This window comes from Emydura macquarii, unplaced genomic scaffold (genome assembly GCF_026122565.2).
Source record: "Emydura macquarii macquarii isolate MOO-44397 ecotype Brisbane River unplaced genomic scaffold, CSIRO-AGI_Emac_v2 contig_3530, whole genome shotgun sequence".
Taxonomy (NCBI): domain Eukaryota; kingdom Metazoa; phylum Chordata; order Testudines; family Chelidae; genus Emydura; species Emydura macquarii.
Genome location: NW_027133667.1, coordinates 3755425 through 3783248, shown reverse-complemented (window position 1 = coordinate 3783248; position 27824 = coordinate 3755425). Strand labels below are relative to the sequence as shown.

Here is a 27824-nt window from a genome sequence, read left to right as displayed (position 1 = left end):
TGGTGGCTGGCCACTCCGGCCCCGCCACTGCCCCAGGCATGAAGCAGAAAATGTCATGGCGGTCTCTGGAAGTCACGGGATCCGTGACCTCTGTGAGATAATCGTATCCTTAATGTTGATACTTACTTCCCTACCTTACCAACATCAACTAATTCGTCTCTTGTGCTTTAGTCTTCTGTGCGTTGTACAATCTACGGGATCCACAACTGCTGGCTGTTGTATCTGAAGAATGTGTTAATCCTGTTACTGTCACGTTAGCCTCCGCATGGGACCTGAGTGGGATCTGAACAGGGAATCTCCACAGCAGAGCTGTATGAAACGCTGGGTGAAGTTATGTCCAGTGAGCAGCAACTAGCAGCAGCCCGGCAAGCGTCGAATAAAAGAAAGAAAAGCACCAAAGGGTTAAAAAGAAAATGTGTTTGCTCGGCTACGGTTGTGTGTTTTGCTTGTATGGTAATAAATCGATGACAGCTGAGCTGCGAGGCACTCGAGAGATCGGTTCTGAGGAGAAGTTTGCTCTGACAGGAGCTAGGCGCAGCACGGAGGGAATTAGTGCATACACGCTGTAGAGTAATTCTGAATTAGGCGTCTGCACTGGAGCCGAGTCAGCGAACAGAGGTGAGTGGCTAACAGAGGTTAGATTCAAAAGAAATTGTCTCTAGGCACAGGGCAAAATGCTCAGGCTCTGAGTTAGAATGCGGCGGGTGCTGGAGAAAGCTCAGTCCAGGAAGGTAGATTCAGAGACCATGTGTATCTCTTGGTGGTGGTGGGGCACGAGACCACCCCACATGTCAACTCTGGGCTGAGGAGCGGTAGCAGAACCAGGAGCGCCTGGGCAGCGGTGAGCGAGCGCCTTGGAGAGCATCTAATGGCAGTTGGGCTCCGCAGGCAGGGGCCAGGTCCAGGGGTGTTGCCACCCAGAGCTAGGCTCCTTCGGGGGGAGAGGCAAGAGCGCATCCAGGGCACAGCTTGGAGTTGTGCCACCCGCCCTACCTGGGGAGCATCCACCTGGCCATACAGAGGTGACCTGGCTTGGGAAGCAGGGCAGGGAGGGCTGCCAGGCAGCCAACCAGCACCCTGGCCCCCACAGCGAGGAGAGCCAGGGGCTGAAGCAGGCTGGGTGGCTCTCCCCAGCTTCCAATCTGCTGGCTTCTGGCAGGCGGCGACAGTTTTCAAACTGTGCGGCTGAAAACCTCTGTGCTAAAGGGAAGGCAGAAATCTGGGGGGAAGGGGGGCTGTGCATCACCTCTGTGTAGATCAACAGCAGTTTAATTAGATCAGCGGTTCTCAACCAGAGGGTTGAGGTACACAGAGGTCTTCCGGGGGTACATCATCTCATCTAGATATGTGCCTAGTTTTATAACAGGCTACATAAAAAACCCCAGCGAAATCAGTACAAACTAAAATTTCATGCAGACAATGACTTATTTGTACTGCACGATATACTATCCACTGAAATGTAAGTACAATATTTATATTCCAATTGATGTATTTTATAATTATATGGTAAAAATGAGAAAAGAAGCAATTTTTTAGTAATGTTCTTTGACACTTTTGTATTTTTGTCTGATTTTGTAAGCGAATAGATTTTAAGTGAGGTGAAACTTGGGAGTATGCAAGACAAATCAGATACCTGAAAGGGTTACAGTCGTCTGGAAAGGTTGAGAGCCACTGAGTTAGATTAAGGGCACGCTTAGTGTAAAATATGAGGGAACCCGGAACAGAGCATTCCAGTGTATGTAACTCTAGGCTCTGAGTGGATAAATGGAAAGAATGAAGTGACACAGAGCTAAAATAGAGTGAGAATAGGCAGATGATCTCCATTAGAAGTGACCCATCTTCCAATAACAGTATAGTGCAGCAGAGGAGGGGGATGATTTCTCTCCTACAAAGAAAAAGTGGGCCCCCGCTGTGCTAAGTAGCTGTGTAAATTAATTGACAGTGGCACGGAGTTCAGTCTTTGAGTGTATAGATGGCAGGGTGTATGACAGCTTTTGAAACCTACTGGGTAATATTGTTGGCTCTCACAAGACAGAAATTGCTGGAAATGTTTGAACTACTTTAGGAATTAATTTGCGGGTGAAAAGTGCCAGACAGTTCTGCAGGCTGGAGTCCTTTCCCTAAACTACAGGTACGGCATGATCATTGCCCGTGTGCCTCAACAAACTACTACTTCTGGAGGTGTGGGAAGGTAGGTCAGCCTCCATGCCCATTCAGCTCTTGGCCTGTAGGAGGGGCTAATGATGACGATTGCGCTTGTGAGGTGGGCGCACGGCCCCTGGGAATTGGACTGAAACCACCAAGGCACTTCCTATAAGCCACCAAACAGCCATCCGGCATTAACAATTGTTATCACTCCCACCATGGGCCAGATCTGACCCCAAAGAACTAGTTCCAGCAGGAGTTTCTCTATCCGGATTTAGCCCTGATGGGCCTTAGCATTGCTCAGTGCTAGTTCAAAGTTTTAAACAAACAATCTTCTAATTGTATATGGCAGTGCTGTGACTGAGTTTTTGTTTTGGATTGACGTGTTTAAAGGAACCAGAATTTCAGTGCTCTGCTTTGAAGGAAGATCGGACCCCCGCTGGGGGGAGATCTCTCTGCTGGGAATGTTTAGATTTATTTTTATTTTGTCTTTTTGCAGCTGAGAAAATAATTTCAAAACTGGACAAATAGTCTTCTTCCCTGCATGAGTCCAGTTCCTGTGGGTGGAAGGAGTGTTGTGTTGTTTTGAGTGTTATCAAAGGACAAGTCACAAGGGACAGTGTATCAGGTTCAGTGCACGTGCAACTTTTGCTACAGCTCATGGTAGCATCCTATAATTGATATTGTCAAACCAGAAATGCTAATCACTGGATGCCCCATCTACATTAGATGACTTGCCTTCAAGTTGGCTGTGTTGTCTTGAGATTAGAGCAGCAGACTGGCTGCCAGGAATCCTGGATTCTATTCCCTGTTCATTCCATAATGGCAAGTCACTGAACCTCTTCAGTCTGTTTTTTACAGCCCCTGTAAAAATGGGGCTAATATTTAACTACTTCACAGGGAAGCTGTACAGCTTAATATTTGTCAAATGCTTTGAGCTTTTTTTAGTAGCACATGCAATAGAAGTGTGGTGTGTTCTTTTTTCATCTGACACCCTCCCCTTTTACGCTGCCTTTTTGCTAATACAGTGAAAGAGTTACAGTGCTTGAACTAGAGTGACCAGATGTCCTGATCTGATAGGGACAGTCCTGATTCTTGGGCCTTTTTCTTATATAGGCGACTAGTACCCCCCACCCCGTCCCAATTTTTCATACTTGCTATCTGGTCACCCTAGCTGGAACGTTTGTGAAAAGAGTCCATATTAAGCAAATATTGCGTAATATTAATGGAAAATGAAGTATTAGATTACCAAAGCAAGTTCTCACTGACATGAATTTAACATTCAGAGTTACACTTTGCCAACTGAGAAACAGAAACAACACCATGTGATCTATATGGCCAGTGAAATTTGATCAGTACAGCTAGAATTAAAATATTGAATACTTGTAATGGCCTGCTTGATGGATTGGGTTTACTCAAAAATTTTATGTTTGATGTAGAATAGAAATTCTGGTAAGAGGCCACTATACACAAATGTAAATACTGCTGCTTTAAAGACAAACTGAGTTTACTTCAATCTCTAGCCAAGGGAGGTGGGTGATTGGAGTCTATCCTATCTTGGGTTCTTCGTTAAAAGGTCACAGACTAAGGAGCCTTCTTGCAGAAGATGTGATGTGCAGGACACACAGGAAATTCTTAAGGACCAAGGTCAAGGGGATAAAGGTGACACAGCTCAAGGATAATCTGCCAAAATTACTTGGCAAGTAATTTTAATTAAAGAAATTTCAGAAAATTCCAATCTAAGCATGGACAATTCACAACCAGAAAGAGGTGGAAATTTCTTAAATAAATGATTCATTAAGAATTATTCACTCAGCTCTACTATTGAAGCTCAGGATCACATTGGGTTTTATTACCAGCATCTGGCACTACAAGTTCATGTCTGATTTTACTAGCTACTACTGTATTCCTCCATGTTTTTTAATTTGGAACAGTAAACTAGGGAGTCTGCTGTAAATAAAGAAAGCAAAAAGTAAGTTTATTCAGACTTCTCTTCTTTAGCATTCTTTCTTGTGTTCATTACAGTCTTGTAAACAAATTCCTTTCAACTTTCCTAAATAGATTTTCTAATTAGGTACACAGACTACAACACCACCAGTACAGTTAAGATTATCCACATTACTTTAATACATTGAATGAACAAGCTTTTATTCACGGTTGGTTTTTAGTTGGACCCATCATCTTCCAATGAACATTGAAACAGAGTGATGCTTTCTGGCAGTAAAAAGGAAGAAGCAGGTCTGTTTAGCACAGATCAGAGACTACATCTTTTATTGCATGAAAAAGAAGGGGGACGTAGTTAAAAAGTTCTTGGTGGTGTCGTTTTAACTAAGACCTATACAAAGAAAATATAGGTGGAAGTAGTTTGGGATATTCCTTGGAAATGATGCATTAGGTTTGTGGACATAATTGGATACATATTTATACAGTTTTTAGTAGAGAGGAAAGAGAGTCTTGAGGTTAAGACTGTGGGCTGGGACCCAGGAGATACAGGTTTAGTATCAGCTGTGCCACACATTTCCTGTGTGGTGTTAGGCTTGCTCTGTACCTCAGTTCCCCCAACTATAAAATGGAGATAAGAATATTCCCTTTGTCTGTCTTGCCTGTTTAGATTGTAAATCCTTCAGGGCAGGAATTGTCTCTGTATGTGTGTGTGGCTGGGTGGGTGGAGTCCCTAGCACAGTGGGGTCCCCATCTCAGCTTGGATCTCCAGGTTGCACTATGGTAATACAAATAAATAAAGCTGGTTAAGAGGAAAACTTTAGCTTTTTCTCCATCTCCACCCTATGCCAGGCTTTGGGTCCTGCTAGGTAAAATGAGGAGCATTTTAATCTGTTCTGAAAAGTTGGTAAAACTGTTTGAAAGCACTGGTGTGGAGTGCAATCCGAAGGGCTGAAATGTTAACCAGTACTGTCGGTAGCTGCAAAGGAACTGTGTTTTGGAAGGAGAAGGATTTGAGCCAGCAGCCAACGAAAAAGGTGAACAAAAAGCAGCTTTGTACATTTTTTTTTTATGCTAAGCACATTGTGCATATTCTTAAGCATTGCCATAAGGATTAACATATCTGCATTTTAAAGTGTCAGGCGCAGGAATTCAGCTAGAAAGCAGAGTTAGAACACTCTGTTCAGGTGCTGCTCCGTGCATGGTATCTGTCTGAAGTGGTTTGCAATTGCTCTCTGTTTCTTCCCCCCCAATAGCCTGTGGAACAAATCCCAGTCGATTTCACGTTTCTGAAAGCTCTGGTGTTTGCCTGTTATGTTTCCAGGTATTCCTGGTGGGTATTCATGTGATAGACCATTTGGTGAAACATGTAAAGTTCAGGAGTTACTTCAGATCCTTAACCTTGTCTGTAAATTTTGTTTTACATCCTGTTTCTTTTATTTACCCTATAGAATTTCACAGCCAGCTAAAAGAAGCTACTGGTCTCTGTCCATCAAACTGCTCTGAGACTCCAGCAAGGGATGAGAGTCTGGGAAGGATTGTAAACGTGTCTGCTTTGTCCAAAACCAACCAACCAGATAAGTGCACTTTTTAAGTTTTATCAATAACATTTGTGCTAAAAAGAACTCCTTTGTTTTGATTGATTTTTAGAAATCTTTAACCAAGCCTACATTTGACTATCGGACCCATGTGCTTTGTAGCTCTACTTTCAGAGATGTGACACATATCAGACAGTAGCTGATTCACACAAATTAGCTGCATAGGGAGTAAGACAGTCCACTTGTAACATCAGTTATATGTTGCAATTCACAGCTACGGAGCCTCAAACCTAGACTCATCGGTTCCAGCCACCCTTCTGAGCCTTAGGAGACTCATAAAGTTACTCCACACCCCTGATGAGCTGTAGTACAATGGTTCTCTAACTTTTTGCATTAATGACCCCTTTCACACAGCAAGCCTCTGAGTGTGATCCCCTGGCCCCTGTGGATGCCTGCCCATTTCCCCAACCCGTATGGGTTCCCCAATCCCCCTTCGCGCGTAACCCCAGCACTCTCCTTCCTGCGCCCACTTGGAGAAACTGCCCTGCAAGTATTGGGCAGCTGGTATTGCTGCTCCCTGCCCCCTCCAATGCTGCTCCTCTGTGTACCCCTAGAGGGCTGGGAGGAGGGGGAGTGAGGTGCAACTCCAGGGCTCTCTGCATCCAGGTCATTTTCCCCACCTGGGTTGTGTAAGGGGAGGGCAGAGAGCAGCAGCTCCTGATGCTTGTCTTGCAGCACAGCCCAGGGGGGGAAAGTGAGCTGGATGCAGGGAGCCCTGGTCTTGCTCCTCACTCCTCCTCCTTCCAGCCCTCTAGGGGGGCACAGAGGAACATGGGGCGGTGGGGGAGCAGTATCTGTGTGTCACCGGTCACTCCCTGCCCCATGTTCCTCTGCCAGGAGGAAGCAGGGAAGCTCCCAGCCCCGTGCCTGGCTGGGCTTGGGGCTCCCAGCTCGCAACCCCCCCATAACCATGTCACAACACCCCAGTTTGAGAACCAGAGCTGTAGTAGCTCCCCTGGCCTGTCAGAAGCCCAAAGAATTTATATGGACTTTTTTAAGGCTCAGTAGACAATTTTGGCTCTAAAGCAGATGCACTGGACAAGTTCGTACAAACTAAACCCTTTACTTAACACTGTTGCCAAAGAAAAAACATTTTTAAGGCCAAGAATGTCAAAAGTGACTCGTGATTTTGTTGGGCCTACATTTGTAGGTGCCCAGTTGGAAGCATCTTAAAGGGGGTCTGATTTTTAGTGCAGGCGCTCAGCGGTTTATGAAAATCGAGTTCCTTGGAGGTGATTCAAGCCGGACACCGAACTGCAGTGGTTTGGGGTGCCTCTAATTACTTTTGAAAATCTTGGCCTAAAAGGCTATCTAAAGCCGACAATGTGTTATATGCTCTGTTGCAGCAGGAGGAGCAACAGTTAACTCACCAACCGTATTCCCAGAGCTGTGTTGACATAAGAGGTCCCATGGTTGTGTAGTTATTTACTCTCTTTGTTAAAAACCCCCAAAAGTAACCCACAGACATACTTAGTGACGTTCCCCCATTCCCATATACTCCCTTGTATCTCTTAGCGCCCACACCATCACCCCCCCATCCAGGACCCCGCAGCTTATCCCTTGTTGTTCTCCCCAGACTTTCAACCACTCCCCATGCCTCCCGATAACCTGCATATTGTCCCTGGATGTCGTATAACTTTGCCCCTTTAAACTCTATGGGTTACCTGTTTGTTGTTATTTGAAACATTTACTCAATAAAAAACTTTAAATCTGTTTTATGCAACTGGGGTTTATTTGCCCAGTGGAATCCAACGAGTGAGGAGAGTCGATCCAGCAGATTTTGATGGGTTATTGATAAAATGGCTTTAACAGTCATTCCTGAAAGAAGCTCCACAAATCTCTGACTTTCTCTCCCCCCTACCACAGGTGAGCGCTGTTGACTGTGGGATTGAGAAGGACCCATATGGTAGTTTGAGTCACACCTCGTCCTCAGGAATGCTTGACTTCTGAATGCCTGCCCCTGCCCTGAAATTGTAGAGGCCATGGGAAAAGCCAAAAAAGAAGAGGAAGCTGTTTTTCTGAGGAAAAAGATTACTTTGCTGAGGGCTTTTTCACTCCTCATTGGCAGCATGGTGGGCAGCGGCATCTTTATCTCTCCAAAAGGGGTGTTGAAAAACTCCGGCAGCATAGGTCTCTCCTTAATCGTCTGGTTTGTCTGTGGGATTCTCTCTCTGTTTGGTGGGTGGTGAGTTTCTTTAACCTTCTTGTTAACCTTTTGGTGGGGGGGGAAACTAGCAAATAATATATGCTTACAACAAAGGCCTAACTTTGCTTCCCTGGGAAAAATAAGTTGGGAACACAATGGATCAGAACTCCTGTCTCCTAATGCCATAGAACTGAAGCAGTAACAAGCTCCAGTGTCCACAAGGTTCCGAGGATCTGTTGTTTAGCTGGTGTGTCTGAGGGACTTGGGGAAAACCTAAGACTTAGGATCTGTGAATGTGGTGCCACATGTGGGCACAGACATGGGAATAGTTCTCTTGTCTCATGGAATTGCGTGGGAGTTTAGGCCTCTAGCTAGGGTGCTATATGGAGAATCACAGAGTTCTGTGGACCTGGGAGACATGCTGTGTGTTGATTTTGGTATGTGACTTTAAAGTTTTTTCCTCCACAGTTAGAAACCAAACAAAGCAGGAAAATTAGTGGGGAAAAAAAAAACCCCTGTGTTGTTGTAGAACTGTGGTTGAGAGTTTTAAAAAGCCACAAGAATCAGGAAATTCAATCATAGATCCTACAACAATTGTCACTTTTCCTTCTAATGTATATCATATGTAATATTTGGTATCAGTGGAGATGCTGTTTAAACTTATACCTTACTGTATGTATACCATGGCCTAGCTGAGATTGCCATGCAAACGTCAACTTTTGAATTTTCACACTTCTGTATATGTAAAATCTCAAATCACAACATCACAAATATAGGTTTCTTTTTAACTGAAGAAGATAATAAACGACAAGGTATTTATTGGTCAGCTAGCCAAACCATCTGCACTTGTGGAGGATTGTCCTCTTAGCTAAACCCCTAGAGTATATTGTGTATTCTTGAAAACCTCTACTGATGGCATCCAAGTGGCTTTCCTTGTCAAATTTATTAAAGAACTTCGTTCTTTCACTAGTTTTCTCTAATGTCCAGCTTGAAGATTTCCTTTTATCAGTGTCATGTTGTTGTTCTTTGTTAACGTGCCTTAAATAATGCTTATCCCTCTTTGTTTTCCCTTTAAATGTCAGACTGATGCATGGTTATGGCCCCAATTCAGCAAAGCACTTAAGCATATGTTTAACGTGAAGCATATGAATAGAGCCGTTGAAATCAATGGGACTTCTCATGCATCGAGTTAAGCATGTGTTTGAGTGCTTTGGTGAATCAGGGCCTATCTTTCTTTCATTGTCTATTCTCTGAGCAGGGCATGTTTCAGAAATTTGTTAAAATGGGACCAAAAGGGGAAAAGTAGAGATCCATGTTTATAACTTTTATGCCTTAGTTGAGGGTGAAATCTACCCCTGTATAAGCGGCCAGTATTAGGTCTCTGCACTTCTTCTTAAACCATGATAGCAGACCCACACATTTGGGTGAAATTCACCTCAGTGCATTGTGAATAACTGACTGGACAAATACAACAAGTGCATAACTTGTGATCTAAATCCATGTCAAGTTCAGTTATTAAAAAGAAGGTATTTTTGATTTATCTAAACACCAAAGTGGTGTTTACTGGGTAAAAAGATCTCTATTTTCACACTTGGATAGCCAAAAATTGCCAGATAGGCTTTTACAACACTTTCCACTGGGTCATCTTTGAGCTGAGAATAAGCTTGAGAAATATTCGTCCCAAGGGCATTTTTTCCCCAGAAAGATGATGGCTGAAAAGAGGAGGTTTTAATGGAAGTGCCTTGTAATGAATCCATGTCCCAAAAAATACAGATACCATGCATGCCACTTAAGCTGTACGTGTGCAACCTAGAGACTAGCACCTTGGACTTTTAGCTCCAAACACAGACCTTTCAGACTTGAGTTAAAAATAAGATGGTCTGAGGCCATATATATCCATCATGAGGCCCTTACGCGGTCACCATCGATACACTACAGCCTCCAGGCTCAACTGTAACTTTGATCATCATGCCATGTGACATCGGTACAGGTCATTCTCATTCAACTATTTTATTAAAAAGACAAGTGTATGGTATGGTGACAGAGTGAAACAGACAGAAAAAGATTAGCCTGTCGGTCATATGACTCAGCAGGGGATTGAAGGAAGGGGACCAAGTGTGTCCTTTCTCCAAGGACAAGGGGAAAAGGCCTCTGGGGCCTGCAGCCTGCTTTAGTCAGAGGGGTTGCTTTGGTTTTTTGGGTTTTATTTGTTACTGCTTGAGTTTTTGTGTTTAAATTGTGCCCTGAAACAGACTCAGGCAAGACCCTGATCATTTCCTGGACTGGTGAGACAGCCCACTAGCATCCTTCTCTAGGATTTAATTTGCTGTCATGTTGAAAAGTTGGTAGTTTAAAAGGCTAAGCATATACAAAGTGATTCCTTTCTGCTTGACCTCCTCAGAGCCAATATAGTCTCCTGGTTTCACATTTCTCCAGCCTTGTCCCTTAGCAAGTTCTGTTCACTAACTGCTGGTCACCTATCCTATGGGAATTATTGTCCATTGGGTCTCATAAGGCTGCTTCTATAGGTTATATAATCCCCAGAGTTATATAGCAACAAATTTGCCTGGCTCAGGGGAAGATTCATGCTGTTTTACTTAATTTTGGTTAATCCAGTCTTTCAGTCATGGATTTTATTCATCTAGGGTTAGACAACAAGAATGGCCTGTGATAACAGTTTCTGGGACAGTTCTTCTTATGTGCTTTATTTGTAGCTCTGCTCGCTCTCCACCCGTTTCTGCAGGGTATTGATCTAGCTGTGCAATGCTACCTGCTTATAGTTGCACTTTTCCACGCCTTTTAATTGTGGCTTGTGAGATTAAATCCTTGCATGAGAGCCCAAAATTTGTGGCTGGTGGTTGGAGGTATGCCATATCTTCTCTGCAGTTTAAAGAAGATTTTTGAGATTTTCAGGAGCAAAATCAACAGAAGGCACCTGTGTCTCACAATTAATTTAGTTATTGCTGCTGCTGTTCCATGCTGAATGGTGGTATATGTCAAGGCCTTACAGATTGGTTTCCTCTTAGAGGAAAAATCAGGGATGCAAACTCTGGTTATTTTCTTAACGTAACTTATATTATTTAATCATACACCAGTCCTTAGACCGAAGTGGTCAAAAATAGCATGGTGGCAAACTTCTCTCTCCAAACCTTCAACCACATTGGCAATGCCCAATTTCCAGAAAGCAAATCTGCCTCCAAAGAGTTTACTCTCATTAGAGAGATTAAGAAAGACAGCAAACTGGCCTGCTGTTTGTCACAGCTTCCCCCCAAAGAGAATGCATCAGAAAACTAACAACAATACAGCATTTTTTCAGACTTTCCACAGTTTGCACTCTGAGAAAAAGAACTTGTAAGACTATATATAACAGCACCATGTGTTGACATCCACCATGATATTATTTATTATTCAAAATATATTGCACAGAGACCTCAATCAAGATCAGTGTCCCACTGTACTGACTGGTGTACAAAACTTTTATGAAGACATGGTCCCTGCCCTGGAGAATTTTCAATCTAAGGTCTTGTCTACAACATAGGACTGAAGATTTTGTAATGGAATCAGTTGCCTTCCACTAGTTTAAGCACAAACACTTTGTGAGTCTGGAGTACTGTAATTATGCAGACTTGTGTTAAAACACTTTCAAGTTTACCCAGTCTCCACTATAATGGTATCCTAAGCCATTTTAGTTGTAGTGTCCTCGGTGTTTCTATCCTAGAGGTCCAGGCAATGCTCCAAGAAGCACTGCTTTGTGGATAATTCTGAAAGGTCCCCAGTGCACTGTGGGATAGTAGTGGATGGGTCTGTTAATTGAACTGCTTCATCTAACTTACATTGATGAATCACTTTCAAAGGTTCAGGCTGATATGCTATTACCCCTGTTGAAGCATATCCAAACAATGTTCGACCACTTTGTGTGTGGACTTGTGAATGGCGGTGAGACGTTTTACAATCGGTTTGGGTAAATAAATGGTACTCAGCATGGTAAATGAATCTAATGTAGATAAAACTTAAGATTCATTTCTGAGTGTTATAGTGGTATAACTAATTACTGAGCAGAGAGAATTCCCCATTTGCATTTTCTTGAGGAATTAGACGCATAATTGTTTCCACTGATTTGCTTAAACATCCACCCAAAATTTGCGAATTCCTGTACTACTTGTTTTGTCCAGGACTTCCATGGCTATTGGTTCTGAGGAGTTTGTTTGGGACAGAGGTGGACAGTTTTAAAATCTATTACATAGATATAGGAGGAGATAGAGAGAGTATTAGAACCACTTGATTAGACATTCTCTACATTCTTCTGTGCCAAGGGTGGTTTTCCTTCTTCTTGTGTAGCTTCTTCATGGCTCTGATCAGAGAGATGTTTCCATGTCTTTGATTCACCTATATTCTTTGGGACAATTTTCTAAATGCATTTTTACTTTAACTGTTCCAGGTGCTTTGTGCTATGCAGAACTTGGAACAAGAATCACAAAGTCTGGAGGGCATTATATCTATGTTTTGGAGACACTGGGGTCTTTGCCAAGTTTCTTGTATCTGTGGGCTGAGTACTTTGCTATCAGGTAAGATTTCTTTTCTGCTGCTGGAAGTGAGGTGTTAATGAGACCTGGAAAAGCCATGGAGCTGGATAACCAATTTATATGATTTTTAAAAAGGCAAAGTGAGAAACTATAGACATTACTTCTAAAGCCTTATAAAAGAAGGCAGAAAGGCTAAATAGCCACATTGTACATGCTGGTACCTGTGCACAAAAACCTCTCTTCTCCAGGACATTTGGTGCCCTCATTATAGCATCATGATAGCAATGTTATAATTGAAGTTAGATGCTAGTTTAATTGTAAGCCCTCTATTTTCAGTCACTTTAAACTTTTTCTTGTTTATCTTGTGCTGAACATTCTCTGGTTTGGTCCAGTCCTCGAAATAAATCATAATTTTGGAAAGCATAAAACAAATAATTTTTTTTTACTTATGATCATGAAAAAAATCCCACAAGGGAGGTGAGATAAATATGACACGTGAAAGATCAAAACCTGAATTTTAATACTGGCCCCCACAATATAACTAATATCAACTTTTGCTTGTTTTGATGTTTAAAATGACTCTCTTACATGGAATTTAGATGCACAAATAGGAATTAGCGTTTTGTTTTACTATATATATTTGTTGTGGGGTCACTTAAGGCTTCTACTGAAAGGAAGCCTACATGAGTACTGGCCGAGTTAAGATTGCTCTGAGAATCTTAAGTCTACATTTCCTGATTTTCGTCCAGTTTAAATTTTCAAATGTTAACACTTTTAATGTAGCTTCTTGCATATAAAATAGCTCACCACCAGAAGGTCTCTCTCTGACGCCATGAATCCATCCCTCCTGCTAGGCCAGCCAACAGTGCAGTGGTTTCTTTGGCATTTGGACGTTACATATTGGAACCATTTTTTGCCCCCTGTGCAGCCCCACTTCCTGCTGTGAAGCTTGTAGCTCTCTTGGGATACTGTAAGTATAAATCGGAGATGGGCGGAAGCCACAAATTTTAATTCAGCTTTTGAATCCCTTCTCCTCAAATTCAGAGGTGTTTACATCCAGGGTTTGGGTTTTTCCCGTTATAGATAAAACCGTGAAACTTGGATTCCATTTTAAATTCTGAGCCACCCAAAGTTCAGGATTTGGGGTTCTGGTTTGGGCCTGTGTCTGGAATAACGGAAAAAAGATGAGGTGACAAAGCTGATGTGAATGTGTCTCTGGATTGTAAAGCTGGCTGGAGAGTAGAAATCATCACTGACCATGCACTGCTATTAGACAGCCTGGGAAATGAAACCAGAGTTGTAACCGGCAAGTTTCAAAGCCCCTTTTTCATTTATGGTTTAGTGTTGGCTAGATGCTCCATCAGGCTGGTGACATTTTGGAAGAAGGGAATTGGAGGTGGTTGGGTGTAGAGATTCTGAATATGGTGTAAGCTCCATCGAAACATATCAGCATATGGTTCAAACGTGGTGATGCCAACTAGTTCACTTGACAGGTGAAAGCTTCCATGTCTTTCCAGTCCTGGTGGATTCAAATGCAAGGACCGCTGTGAGGCAGAGAAGCTAAGATGAAATGGCACTCATGGATTATTTCACCAGCCAGGAACATAACAGGAAATGTGGGGGAAGTGAACCAGATTGTGCTCCACTCTTTGTAAACTCAGCTACCCCTTGAAATGTCATAGTCTTGGTCATGCTTTTATGGTCTTAAAATAGCCGTCACTCTGAACATGCTGGTCATTAGGAATTCTTCCCAGTACCAAGGGCAAGGGAGTGTTGCTGTCTCTGTTCAGTGTACTCAGGGCAATAGACTGAGACAATGGGAAAAGCATGAGAATAACATTCTTCTTCTTTATTCTGAGTCCCAGCCACATACGGTGTCGTTTGCCTTCTCCAGATGTAGTTCTCGTCCTGAACTCTTGGAGCGTCAGCTGGAGTGCCAGGATTCAGACTGTCCTATCCGTCATCAAACTTCTGGCTCTCGTGCTTATCATTGTGCCAGGGATGATGCTTCTGGCCCAAGGTGTGTCTGCTCAGTTGTGATCTGTGGGAGGGCATTCACTGAGGGCTTGTCTACATAGGAAGGTTTTACCATTATACTCCTACTTTACTGTTCCTTATTCTTCCTGCCCTTCAAATCTATCAATCCACCTTCTCAGCACCTTCTCACCTTCCAACCGCCCAACACTTCACACAGGTTCCCCTCACTTACTTCTTACAGCAGCACCCATTCTATTGGCCTTCTTGTTTGTATTGTGCCTGCTCCCAGCCAGCAGCCATTAATCCTACTCTAACATTCACCCCCAAAGAAAGATAGTTCAGAGACTCAGAAACTCTTGTCTGACCATGGCAAGTGTCTTTTTTTTTGAGTTAGCTTAAACCCCTTCCAAAGCACATAAGGTAAACTGAAAGAAGACGCTCATACCAGAACAAAAGTGCGCCCATTGGGAGTTACACTATATTGGTTTGAATTCACATCTTAGCTTATGTTGGTGTAACTTTTCTTTGTAGACCAGCCTTGCATAGTGTTCAGTCAGGGGATAATCAGTCTTGTGTCCTCATTTTGTATCTTCCACTGAGAACGTAAAGGGATCAGGATGGACATTCATATTTCTGGTTGACATATGGAGCTGGCGTCATGGGACATTCAAAAAGCCCATCAGCCCGGCAATGCTTCTGAACTGAAGGATTGCTCCATAGCCAGAAAATCCTCAGCAACTATTGTTCAGAATGCCTTCAAATGACACTCTGAACACATGGCACCACACCTTTGTAAAAAGAGGTAGTGCCAGTGACATCTGGGAAGTGTGGTCACTAAGAGACCTCAGAATTACAGGTTGTACATAATGTGCATAATACAGGGTTTGTAAATCATTCATTAGTGTCTCAAACAATAAATCCTTTTATTATGTAATAACATTTATCAGCAAGCACTTTAGAAGATACATAACCTCCCATAATGTAGGCCACTTTCTCCATTATACCCCCTTACTATTCCATTTATTTTGCTGGAGAATTTTGCCCTATCTTCTCTCTTCCCTTCTGTTTTGCCTTTTTTTCTGTCCTTCTATTGTAGATACCATTTAAGTATTTAAAAAAAAACACTTTCCTTTTTTTCTAGCATCTTTAATACCAGTTTAATTTGCTGTTTAGTTTTCTTCAACTCCAGCTTTCTTTTGATTTCATGAGCTTCTTTTTTCTTTCCTTATTTCTCCCCTATTGTCTTTCCCCCTTCCACTGTGTTTACTTACAAGGCCATTTAGGCCAACCTTTTCAAACCTGGGTGCCTAAAGTTTGGCTCTGAAACCCATAATTAGGCATCTAAATAGAAGTGACCAGATTTCCAGAGAAGCTGAGCACTCGCTGTTCCCACTGAAATTAATTACGGAAGCTCAGCACCTCTGAAAATAAAGGTACCTCTATTTAGGATCCTAAGTATGGATTTAGGAACCAGGTTTGAAAATGTTGGAACTTAATTCTTTTATAGTATTTTCTTCCTTTTTTCCCCCCTGTGTCTGTTCTCTTCCTCTGAAGAGAAAATATCTGGCTCCCCTTTGCCTTTCTAGGTTTTGAGGAGTTTGATAAAACATGACCTTTACCTAAATAGTCTCTGACTTTGGTTTTGTTAAACAAGTAAGGTTTTAAAACCAACCCCTCGCCCCATTTCTGGTTGAAATAAAGCAGGGCCAGCACTTAAAATATTTTTCTCAGTCACTCCCTCTATACATTGGGGGAATCTAATAAAATGGGATCCAGATTCAAACCACCTTTGTTTTGGTTCATCTCAACTCTGGCTCTTCAGTTTTTCCTTCCTCTCCAACAGTCAGTGGAGCAATAACAGGGAAGTTTAGGGAGAAAAGTGTGCTTTCCTGAAGCTGCCTCAAAGGACCACTAATTCCACTCTTTGTGCTACCTCCTAGAGCTTTTCATCTTGTGGTTCCCATGTTCTACACAGCATGAGGCTGGGGTCAGTGCTACAGCGGAGTTAGTTTGGTGCACAACATCAAAGTAGAGCACACATGCAGAATTTGGCTGCTTGGAGGTCAGAGAGCTTATTTCAGGTCTAGAAAGAAGTTTTCTGCAAGTAGAGACCATCCAAGACCATCTTTGGTCTCTTCAGCTCTGTGACCTGTGTTCTCTAAAGCAGACTGTGTGAGGGAACCAATCACCACTACCCTCCTTTCCAAAAATCTCCCTATGGTAGAGCTTGCTGGCACGCATCTCCTGGTGTATAGTGCATTAGCAAGTCAACACAACTCTATGAATTCCAGTAATGAAACAAATCTGAAATTAACAGATTTGTTAAAATAATTGAAGATCCCACAAGCACAGACTCTTGGGGTTGTATGAGAGACAGAGAAAAATAGAATTTCTTCTGCATATTTGTTTCAACACTAGAGGGGAAGTTCCTGTCTCCAGTGCTTCCCTACTCGGTAACCCTGATTCTCTCCTATTTTTAGGCCACACTGAAAATTTCCAGGATGCTTTTGATAGTCAATCACTGGCTCTGGACAAGCTGCCCTTGGCTTTTTATGCTGGGATGTTCGCATATTCAGGCTGGTATGTGCAGTCATGGTCCTCCAACGAAGGGCAGAATCTACATTTAAATCTACAGCACTCTCCTGAACCATCATTTAAACTTCGCTGTAACTTGTCTTCTTTCGCTCTGCAGGTTTCAGACTAGCTTTGTGCGAGAAGAACTGGTTCGGCCTGAACGGTAAGAATGGGAAAGGAATCTTTTATCATCAGCCACTGGAGACAGGATTATTTCAAAATAAGTTGCCTTTTAAATGGGAAGAAAAATGAGTGCCAGATCTTCTAACTGCCTGGAAAGGTAGTACTGATAGGTGAATAAAAATCAAAGGAGAACAGCCCTACTCATTCGCACTCTGTCTCTCTCTCTCACTTCTGTAGAAATAACCCACTGGCTGTGATAGTGTCCGTGGTCACTGTAGTTGTGGGCTACATGCTCACCAATGTTTCCTATTATACAGTCTTGACAGCAGAGGATGTGCTGGCTTCCCCAGCTGTGGCTGTGGTGAGTTGTAAGCCCCATTATTAGTTTTCTTCCGAGGGATCAATTTACACGAAGTGGGGAGGGGTGGGGGAAGCTTCTAGGGAATGGACAGTAATAATGGATTTCACAGCAGAAAGGCCTTCGGTGTTGTCACTTCTCACGAGTATCAGCAAGTAATAACGTCTCTGAGCCAGGCCTGAGGAGGCGGAAAAAAGAAGTAGAGATCAAGATGGCAGTGGGGAAGAGGATTAGGTAGTACTCATTTGGGATGAAGTGGAGTTCTATTCTGAGCTTCAGTGGAAGGCCATTTAGCTATTTCCATGAAGTCTGATGCCACTCAGGGATTACCAGGGTGTTTCTGATCCAAAACGTGTGTGTTCTTCCCCCAGAGTTTTGCACAAAAAGCTTTCCAAAGACTTATCTCAGTGGTTCCCATCCTGGTTGCCCTGTCCTGCTTTGGAACCATGAACGGGGGGATCTTTACATTTTCAAGGTCAGATTCTTTTAAATCTTACTAACACATTCGCAGTATAAACAGGAGGCAAGCACTGGTAACGAGTCTGTCGGCAACATACATGTAGATATCGCTCATCAGCTAGTTGGCACATAAGCAATCCTGCGACACAACTCAAGCCTGCAGCTCCAAAAATGTAGGCCTTATTGCTTCAGCTTGAAGAGAATCTCCCTTAGCAGGCAATGAATTTTTCTTGCTGTCAGTCAGCCACCATGGGGCAGTGGTACACACACATACTGGCCTGTACATTAGCCATCCTTATAGGGTCCTTGAAGAAATACAAATGAGAGAGAAGGCCGTCACCTATGCTAAAGATGGTTCCTATCTCCACCATAGGTGTTACTGGGGAATCCACTGATTTCTTTTGTCAGGCTCAGTTTTACAACCTTGATACTGAAGGACAAATCAATTGACAGAAAAGGCATGGTTCATATTGTTTGTTATAGTGCTCCCAAGTAAAAAATAAACGTTGTGGTAAAGAGTCTCCTCTGTGATTCAGCTACATGGGGATTTTCCCTTGGGTAAGGGGAGTCCTGAATGGGGCAGAGCTTATAGAATCATAGAAGACTAGAGTTGGAAGGGCCCTCAGGAGGTCATCTAGTCCAACCCCCTGCTCAAAGCAGGACTAACCCCAACTAAATCATCCCAGCCAGGGCTTTGTCAAGCCGCACCTTAAAGACCTCTAAGGATGGAGATTCCATTAGCTCCCTAGGTAACCCATTCCAGTGCTTCACCACCCTCCTAGTGAAAAAGCTTTTCCTAATATCCAACCTAGACCTACCCCACTGCAACTTGAGACCATTGCTCCTTGTTCTGTCATCTGCCACCACTGAAAACAGATTAGCTCCATCCTCCCTGGAACCCCCATCAGCTAGTTGAAGGCTGCTATCGAATCCCCCCTCACTCTTCTCTTCTTCAGACTAAATGAACCCAGTTCCCTCAGCCTCTCCTTATAAGTCCTATGCTCCAGCCCCCTAATCATTTTTGTTGCCCTCTGCTGGACTCTCTCCAATTTGTCCACATCCTCCCCGTAGTGGGGGGCCCCAAACCTGGACACAATACTCCAAATATGGCCTCACCAGTGCCGAATAGAGGGGAATAATCACTTCCCTCAATCTGCTGGCAATGCTCCTACTAATGCAGTCCAATATGCTGTTCACCTTCTTGGCAACAAGGGCACACTGCTGACTCATATCCAGCTTCTTGTCCACTGTTACCCCCAGGTCCTTTTCTGCAGAATTGCTGCCTAGCCCGTCGGTCCCCAGTCTGTAGCTGTGCATGGGATTCTTCCGTCCTAAGTGCAGGACTCTGCACTTGTCCTTGAGCTTTATTTTTCAAAATCTCCCATGAACAACCACACCAGGAAGCTGTGCCAGGGACTGTGGAATAGGTAGCAGAGGACAGTGCAGTTACAAGGATATAGTCAAGTACAAGTGTGGACTTGGGGCAAAACTGCACTCTAAATAGCATGGCTAATCTGGACATCCTGTATTGTTGGTACTTACGCTGACTTTATGCCACCAGTCCAACTACCAGTGATTCAGTTCTCTAGTGCAGATGCAGGAGACTGGAATTCAGATTCTTTACTGCTCCTTGTCTTCTTTCAGGACTCTGTTTGTGGCATCAAGGGAGGGTCAGTGGCCTCCGCTGTTCTCCATGATCCACATCCGAAGACACACTCCCCTTCCAGCCGTCATGTTAATGGTGAGGAGATCCAGTTTTAAAACTGGAATTTCTACTGTCCTGCAGTTCTGATTTGCTTCTTATTTTACATGTCACTATGCAGGGGCTTGATAGGTGTGTGAGCTTTAAAGGGAATCAAGTTACCCTCAGGTCTCTGAATAGTAAAAGAGGTAGAATACTGCAAAATGCTTTCCACGGATATTCGTTCACACTTGTAAACAAGTTTACATTGACTGCATATTGCAAATTATTATGGAAGTCACTTAGTGAAAGAGGTGGGATTTAAACTCAAGACTTCCTGGCTCCCTGTTCTGAGTTTAAAATCCACTTGACCATGTGGCCTAAACTAAGAGGGTTGCTGCCACCTCTGCCTTCCACAACTGCTTCTCAAAATTATCCCACAAAAATGTCTCTTCCAGATTTTGTCTGCTTTTTGGGGGACTAATTCAGTCCTTCAAATGTTGCAAACACTGACGTTTTGGGGAGGGGCTCAAATCACATGAAAATGAATTTTTGTGCAAAATATTTCACCAATTTTGCCTGGGCATTGTTTGATGCCTTCTAACGCCAACAGTGTCTTCTTTGATTGAAGAGGTGAAATTTGCAATTTATTTGCAAATGCAGCCTTTTACCTACCATGCATTCCCACCCTGTAGCCTGAAGTGAAGAGACTATAATGGTCTCAGCTCAGCATTCAAATCAGTCCCTATCTCAGAGTGCTAGCTTTCTCTTACTGCAGCTGACTGTAAATGGGAGTTTCTGGCCCATCCATGTTGTTTAAATTGCTCAAAGGCTGAGATAAGGATTTAATGAATGTGTTTTATCTTTACAACTCCAGTTCCCATTGGTTACTGCCATGGTGTGCATTGGAGACATCTACCACCTACTGAATTTCTTCAGCTTTTCCCGATGGCTCTTCATAGGACTCGCCACACTTGGACTCATCATCCATCGTTACCATCACCCTGAGCTCCCCAGGCCATTCAAAGTAACACGTGGCTGATTATTGTTATAACAGGCTTCTCTCCTCATCGTTTGCTGAGAGCTAGAGCATGCAGCACATGACCTCAGATTCATTTAGACATAGGGAGGGGTTTCTACACCGGTAACCCAGCAAGGTGTATGGGGGACTTTTTGTCTAGCAGCCATGCCACTGGAATGGTCGACCAGCTGGCCTTCAGTAAAACTGTGTGCTACCCAGGCATGAACAATCATGCTTAATTAAGAAGGCAGCGTAGCCCAGTGGGTAGAGGGTCAGACTGGGAATCAGGAGATAGGGTGAGAGTAGACAGTCCCCACCCCGCTTTCTGTTGGGTGGAAATTTGGTCTTTAAACCACTTCTGAGAGTTTGAAAAGAGACAAATTGAATAGAAGAGACGACAATGTAGACAGGCTTTATTCTTCTGCCTGAGGAACTACCTTTCTGAAGGAGGAGAGAACAGTATAAATGTGATATATACAGATGCTGCTCTCTAGTGGCCGTAGAGAAAAATCCTTACTTTTGATATTCTCCCATTTATTTATATAATTATTATGATGATTCATTTTTATCTGTAAGATTTTTATGCTTAAAAATAATGGAAAACAGACCAAAAGCAAGATGCTCCATCTCTTGCCCACCTCTGATCCGAGGTTCAGCTCTATTAGTAATTGCACTGGAATAAGATCCTTGATCTGCAGTTTGAATCCCCACTCGGTTTGGCTGCCATGATCTCTGTTCCCACACGGGGTTCAGAACATAAGGAAGATACAATGGGTTGAGTTTTTTGATTTAACTCCCAACCAGTTGTTTAATTTCTTCCAGGTGATTGCTTGCTTGGCTTTTTTTCATTCCTTATTTAACTAACTGATATGTATGCTAAAATGTGCTGACCTTGAAGAACTCTGACTAGGAGAGAGAACTAAACAAGCCTGTGAGTTGATCAGTTGTATATAGCAGTCATGGCGTGAGCAGCAGATCAGGTTTTTTTTTCTTCTTCTTCTTCTTCCACTTTTCTGAGTCATAGAGTATTCCCTGAGTAACTCTGTTCCCTCAGCCCCTTTTCACCAATTCCAAACTCTGGATGATACTGCCAGTTCCGTGTGCTTTGTGTTTGTTGACCATGACTCTTTCTTTGAGATGGTGGCTATATTGTAGAGCTGTCCACAGGCTCAACAGACACTGTCCCTGATGCCACTGCTAACTGGAGAAGCCCTGTAGGCCTTCCATGCAATGAATGAAGAACTGGTAGAGGGATTTTTATGGTGGTGGTGGGCATTTTGAAAGCCCCAGGCAGCAGTTCTGATAATCTATTTTACTATTGCTAGAGATGGCATGGGAAATACCGGGGTGAGAAACAGTTTAAACCTTAGCTGATCTACCACAGGGATGGAACCCATTTAATTTCAATGTAAATGAGTTTGCTTCAATTTTAACCTACCCCTGCAGTTTGTATGTGTGGAATCCACATACCATAGTATTATGTTAGCGCATGACAGCCAGAAAGCTACCTTGAAACATGTGAAAATGATTAGTTTAATTTCTGTTTGTAGTGTGTTATAGCTATGTTAGTCCCAGGATATTAGACAAAGTGGGGGAAGTAATGTCATTTACTGGACTAACTTTTGTTGGTGAAAATTTCTGGTTTAATTTCATCATCCAAGATAATGGAAAGGTAAATAGAAAAGCACATGAGCTTTCTTTAAATTGGCCTGACACCAGAATAACCCCATTGACTTCAGTTTTACTCCTGACTTACTCCCAGGATAAGTGGACCTAATTCCAATCTCATCTATTGTAGTTAGCAGTTTTAAAAGAATGTATATTTTGGATAGGAATATAAGGTGCAAATTATTAAAGAACCCAGTTGTCTCAAATATATGTTATATGCACTTTCTCTTGTTAACTACTTATCCACATGGGATATACATTACACACAAAATTAAGTTACTATTAGAAGGGTGGAACATAGAGGAAAAGTTTAATAATATATTACATCAGAATTCCTGGTTATTGGCAAAAAAAAAAAAAAATCATCTCTGATTAGGAAAGACTAGAGTCTAAAAGAACTTGAAGGGAGATTGTTATTTTAATTTAATTTAAGAACTAATTTTAGGTGAGCAATCAGATTTCTCCAGCGATTAGGATCAGATTTTTTCCATTGGATTGCATGGAAACTGTCTGGGTGAGATTGGCTCCACGGTCCATAAAGCCTCTTTGCAGTGCTATTAGGATATGCTAATTAATCCCGAACTTTAAACAGCCCAGGTCATTTGGCTTCCCAGAAAGCTTTCTAAATTACAGTGGGTAGCTACTACAAACTATACACTGAAGGATGGTGCTGCTAAGCTTGAGAGACTGCTTCATCCTATTTGGCCTCCCCAAGCCTGAGGCAAACTGGAGACTGGTCAAAATTAATTACACCATCACACAAGCACATTGAAAATCCTTTACGTGAAAAAGCACCTGCTACTCATGGTTGTGGATTTTCCATCAGCAGCATCGACAAATGAGAGCTAAGACCAGTGCGTAATAAATTCAGAAAGCAGCTGGGGCATGATAAACTTCTGTCTCCTGCTAAATGCCTGACTGGATAAAGTGTTAAGTTTTCTGTATGGCCACTCCTGAGATAGTCACTAATGTCTGCTTGTGTGCCGCATCAAGAGAGGTCAGAGTATGCGCTGGTGGTGTTACTGTAATGAAGTAGACAGCAAATTTTACAATATCAAATAGAATATGCATCCCACTTGCTGGGGATAGACTGTACAGAAAGATTGGACTAGCCAGATTTCTTATCTTCTGGACGCAGGAGTCTAGTTAGTGATAAATATTTGTGTACAAGCAAATACAGTATGTGTTTGGACAAATTAAGACAAATGGCAATGATCAGATATGAATAGAAAGGTCTGTGCTCATTTCCCCAGGTTCCTCTCTTCATTCCTGTCTCCTTCACCATCATCTGCCTCTTCGCAGTGGGAATGTCTTTCTATTCAGACCCAGTATTTATCAGCATTGGCTGTGCCATGGTTTTAAGTGGTTTTCCAGTTTACTACTTGGCGGTGTGCAGGCCAATACCCAAGTGTTGCCATTCCATATTCTGTGAGTATAAATTTCAGAAAAGGAATAACCTTAAACATAATGTAGTATTAGATTCTATTCAGGATTCATATATCACCACCTATTAGAGCAGGGGTGGCAAATATCCGGCCCCTGGTGGCTGGATACAGTCCGCCAACCTTTTCGGTCGGGTCCTTGGTGGCTGCCACCGAAGGGTAGGATGCCGTGAGATTTCTCAGCGGTGGGTGACACCGCGTGCTGCTGCCGAAAGGTAGGATGCTGTGAGATTTCTCGGCGGCAGGTAAGACGAGGGTATGGCCCACTTGAAGTACATTTACTTCCGATCTGGCCTGCCATAGGAAGTGAGTTTGACACCCCTGTATTAGAGGCTGTCACTGCTGATTCTGGGTTTAATACAAGGAACCGTATAAATTAAAATGACCCAAGCTGCAGTGATTGGCCCCAGATCTGAATGTCACCAAGGTTCAGGAGCGTTTGGCTCTAGGGTTTTAATCTGGCCCCGTCTGTAATAAAAATGTATTATGGTTAGGAGTCTACTTAAACTGGGGAGAAATCGCACCATTTTCACGGGCTGGTCATGGCATAAATAGCAAATTGCACGGATGTGTGGCCAAGCCATGAAAAATGTGCGATTTCTCTGCAGCGTTACTCAAACTAGGGGCCTAGACCTAAGAGGGAGTCACAAGCCTACTAAGGGGTCATAGTGTTGCCACTTTCACTTCTCGGCTGAGGCTGGCGGGCGGTGCTGCCTTCAGAGCTTGGCACGTGGGCAGCAGCCGCCGCTCTCTGCTCTGCCTTCACAGCTGGTCAGCTGGAGAGCCGTGGCTGCTGGCGGGGCGCCTAGTTCTGAAGGCAGCATCACCTGCCACAGCAGCAGCAAAATAAGAGGCCTGGTGCCCCCAGGCAGCTGCCACTGCTCTCCACTCTGCCTTCGCAGCTGGATGGCCAGAGACCAGATTTCACGGTCTGTGATGCAATTTTCATGGCTGTGAATTTGAAAGCTGAAAGCCTGGGGAAAGGGTTGATAGGAAGAGAAGGGAAATATATGTTTTCTCCACTTCCCAGTGTATGCTTGTAAACATACAAAGTATACATGGTGGTCATGGAGCACCAAGATTTTATCCTGTCTTAAGAAAAGTCTTAAGAAGTATGTATGGACAAGGGCTCTGGAATAGAAGTACAATACATTTCAAGAGGATTTCCCTATGTGCTATCAAGCACAAAGTTTCAGGGGTAGTTCTGCCATCGGTGTTTGTCTCTCCGATAAAGCCTTGACCAAATCTGTGTTTTATCCTGACATCTTTACACTTGGTGCATTAGGAAATTGTCCTTGGTTCTGTACTGTCTAAGTACAGAAAATTGAAAATGTCTAAGTAGGAAAGGCAGCAGAGATCATGTCTGGCTAAAGAATAGGCTGTAGTAGACATGGTTTCAGTTGTACTGAAATAAATTGTTTCTTCACACAAAAAACACTCCATCCCAACAACACACTTTTAAACATAGAAACATCCACAAACTAAACATTCCTCCCTCTTTTTTCTCTTGTGACAGATTATCTGACATCCAAACTTCAGGTACTGCTGGAAGTAGTCAGACAGGAAATCAGGACTTATTGAGGACCACATCTTATTGGAGAAGATGCACAGTGGCTTGTCCAATGAAAGCCACTAGTCCCGTTTCTGATCATTTTGGCCCTGCTAAGAGACCAGGATGCACTCTTCATTTTGCAGTCAGTGCGGTGCAACAAGAGATGGTCCAGAATAAATAACCTGGATCTAAGCACTTCCAAGCTTTGATAATTGGGATCTGGATCAGAATTTTGTGTCTGCTTCTATCTTTCTAAACCAAAACTCCACATCTGAACATCTGACTTTTGCAGGTGTTCAAAAATCGGTATTCAAATTTTGTAGGTTGGTCCATCTCTGTGACACGAATGATTTTTGGTTTCCTAGGCCTTGAATACTAGCAAAGATAAGGTGAAAAAGAGTGCCTGTTGCACAATCCAAATATCATTCAAATGGACAGATATGGAAAACAAGTTAAGCTTTTACATGGAAGTGTTATGGAGATCTGAAGTAGTGTGCTGAGGCTGGTCAAATGCTTTTAAGATAAAATTGGGGAGAGGAAGAGTAAATAAGAGAGCTACTTAAGATGAGTAGAATGGCAGGTGAATTCCCATTCTCCTTCCATTAGACAAAATGATCTTTGGGACTTAGAGTTCAGTTTTACTTTGAAAAAATGACTCAGAAATGCCATGTTATGTCTCAGTGAGTTCCAGATCAAATTTGCTGGGTTTACAAGAAAAAATCCTATTAGTTTTTTGATGTATGTGCCCAGCCTGAATTCTGAAAGTCAACTTTTTTTTCCCTATTTTTCAAGCAATATTAGTAGTAAAGATTCTTCAGGCTAAATTCCAACCTCACATCTATGCAGCCCCATTGTTAGAAGTGGGGTTGCATAGGTATAATCAAATAAAATAGTAGAATTTGGCCCTGCAGAGGTTTAATTTATTCTGTGAATGATGCATATGCTAAACCAGAATACACTTCTCTTTCACATAGTTCTTCACAGTCAATGCACCTAACAGGAGTAAATACTAGAATCTTTTGTCACTAAAAGTCAGCACTTATGACCCTAAATTCACACAGGGAGCAGGTTTGAGTGAGCAGGTGTAATTTTTGTGTCACTTTTCAGGGTATAACTGCATTTTAAAGGAATCTCAAATGTAAATCATTGGTGAGTTAAAAGCAGTGATTTTAATAAACATATCCTTCAATGCAGTGAGAATGCATGGATATTAAGATCTTGATTCAGCAAAGCACTTAAGCATGTGCTTTAACTGTAAGCACATGCTCAAATGCTTTGCTGAATCAGGGCCTAAATGGTCATTTGAACAAAAATTTTATTTTAAATTAATATTTTTGATTTACAATGTAATATTGATGTTGCAAAATTCTGTCCAGGTGCTACAATAATCCGTTATTTACAAATACTTTTAAGAGTGTGATTCAGATATGAAAAGAGGAGAATCACTATTTGTCCCCCCAGCCCTCTGAAGAGGGGAAAGCCAGAACATGAAGCATTTTAAGTATTTCATGTTAAGCCTCTAAGTATTTAGATCAGAACCAAAGTAGCATTTACAGAATTGTAACGTAGTCAGTCAAAGCCCTGTTAAATGTAAAGCAAGACTTTTTAAAATAAAGTTTTTGGATGTGATTGAGAGTCATTCCTTTTACTGAGTCTGGCTATTCTCACATTGAAGTGGAACTACAGGAACAGACTGCCACGTTGCAGGGTTAGCTGCACCTCTGAACCATCCCTGCTCTTGTGAGTACATCCCTTCAGTCTCAGAACTCCCACCTTTACTTCTCCTGGGGTGGGATCATGTGATTCTACCACTCTTCAAATGGATCCTGGGCTACGCCACACTGCGAATTGATTGTGTTTGTCCCAAGGGCTGGACTGGGATAAGTACCTGTGGTTTTTCCCTTCAGGAGCTTGTGCCCAGTGGTGTACAGTGAGCAGGCAGCTTTCTTACACCAAAGTATTACAGTATGAACAAAGCATGACATGAGAGGATTTTAAAACAACAAAAGGTCTGTCTGCATGTCTATATTATTTAGAGTCCTGTCTCCTTTGGTAGGGACCCTAAGCAGACCTAGATTTCCCAGTTGCCTCCGTGTTCTGGGTGTCACTCTGGTTCCCTTTAACTCGCTCTCTCCCTGCTTGATGGGGGAGTCTCCTTTTAAATCTAGTCAGGTCTCCTGTGTTCACAGATTTAGACTCCCCCTTGACAAACCAAGTCTGCTGAGCTCAGGAGGGGGTCAGAGGTAGAACATAAAAGTGAATGGCTCTTGTATTGTCCCAGGAGTCTTGGTAGATGGTGGCTTTGGAGCCATTGTTCCGTTTCCTGCCTGTTTTTCCACAGCCTGCTATTAAACTAAACCAACATTCATACAGTAAATATCCCAATAACCAGCTCAACATTCCTAAATTGCTAGAGATCAGTTCCATCTCCTCCACACCAAGGAAGCCCTCAATGGATGAAATAAAATCTTTTTCCCATATAGGGAAAAATGAACAAGAATTGAGTTTCACGTGATGTGCCTATTTCACTAATGTTCAGATCATGTGTCGTCTTACTGAATATCATTTACAGATGACAAATTAGTCGCTAAATAAAGAAAACCCCGCTCCAATTCA

The 27824-nt window shown here is 42.7% G+C and overlaps 1 protein-coding gene across 3 annotated transcripts; it reads left to right on the top strand.

Moving 5' to 3' along the window:
* The first annotated feature begins 202 nt into the window (after positions 1-202).
* Positions 203-25339, top strand: LOC137145352 (cystine/glutamate transporter-like). Of its 3 annotated transcripts, none has more exons than XM_067536037.1 (14): positions 203-618; positions 5538-5664; positions 7550-7862; positions 12269-12395; positions 13208-13323; positions 14248-14373; positions 16811-16910; positions 17023-17067; positions 17265-17388; positions 17757-17860; positions 19489-19585; positions 20403-20552; positions 23468-23642; positions 25173-25339. In XM_067536037.1, the coding sequence occupies exons 3-14, from the start codon at positions 7667-7669 to the stop codon at positions 25235-25237; spliced, it is 1425 nt and encodes a 474-aa protein (XP_067392138.1). In that variant the 5' UTR covers positions 203-618; positions 5538-5664; positions 7550-7666; the 3' UTR covers positions 25238-25339. The 3 variants fall into 3 exon arrangements, with proteins under 3 accessions (XP_067392138.1, XP_067392137.1, XP_067392139.1); XM_067536036.1 differs by having other exon boundaries at positions 5538-5667; positions 7551-7862; XM_067536038.1 differs by lacking the exon at positions 203-618 and adding an exon at positions 1253-1459 and having other exon boundaries at positions 5538-5667; positions 7551-7862.
* The last annotated feature ends 2485 nt before the right edge of the window (positions 25340-27824 follow it).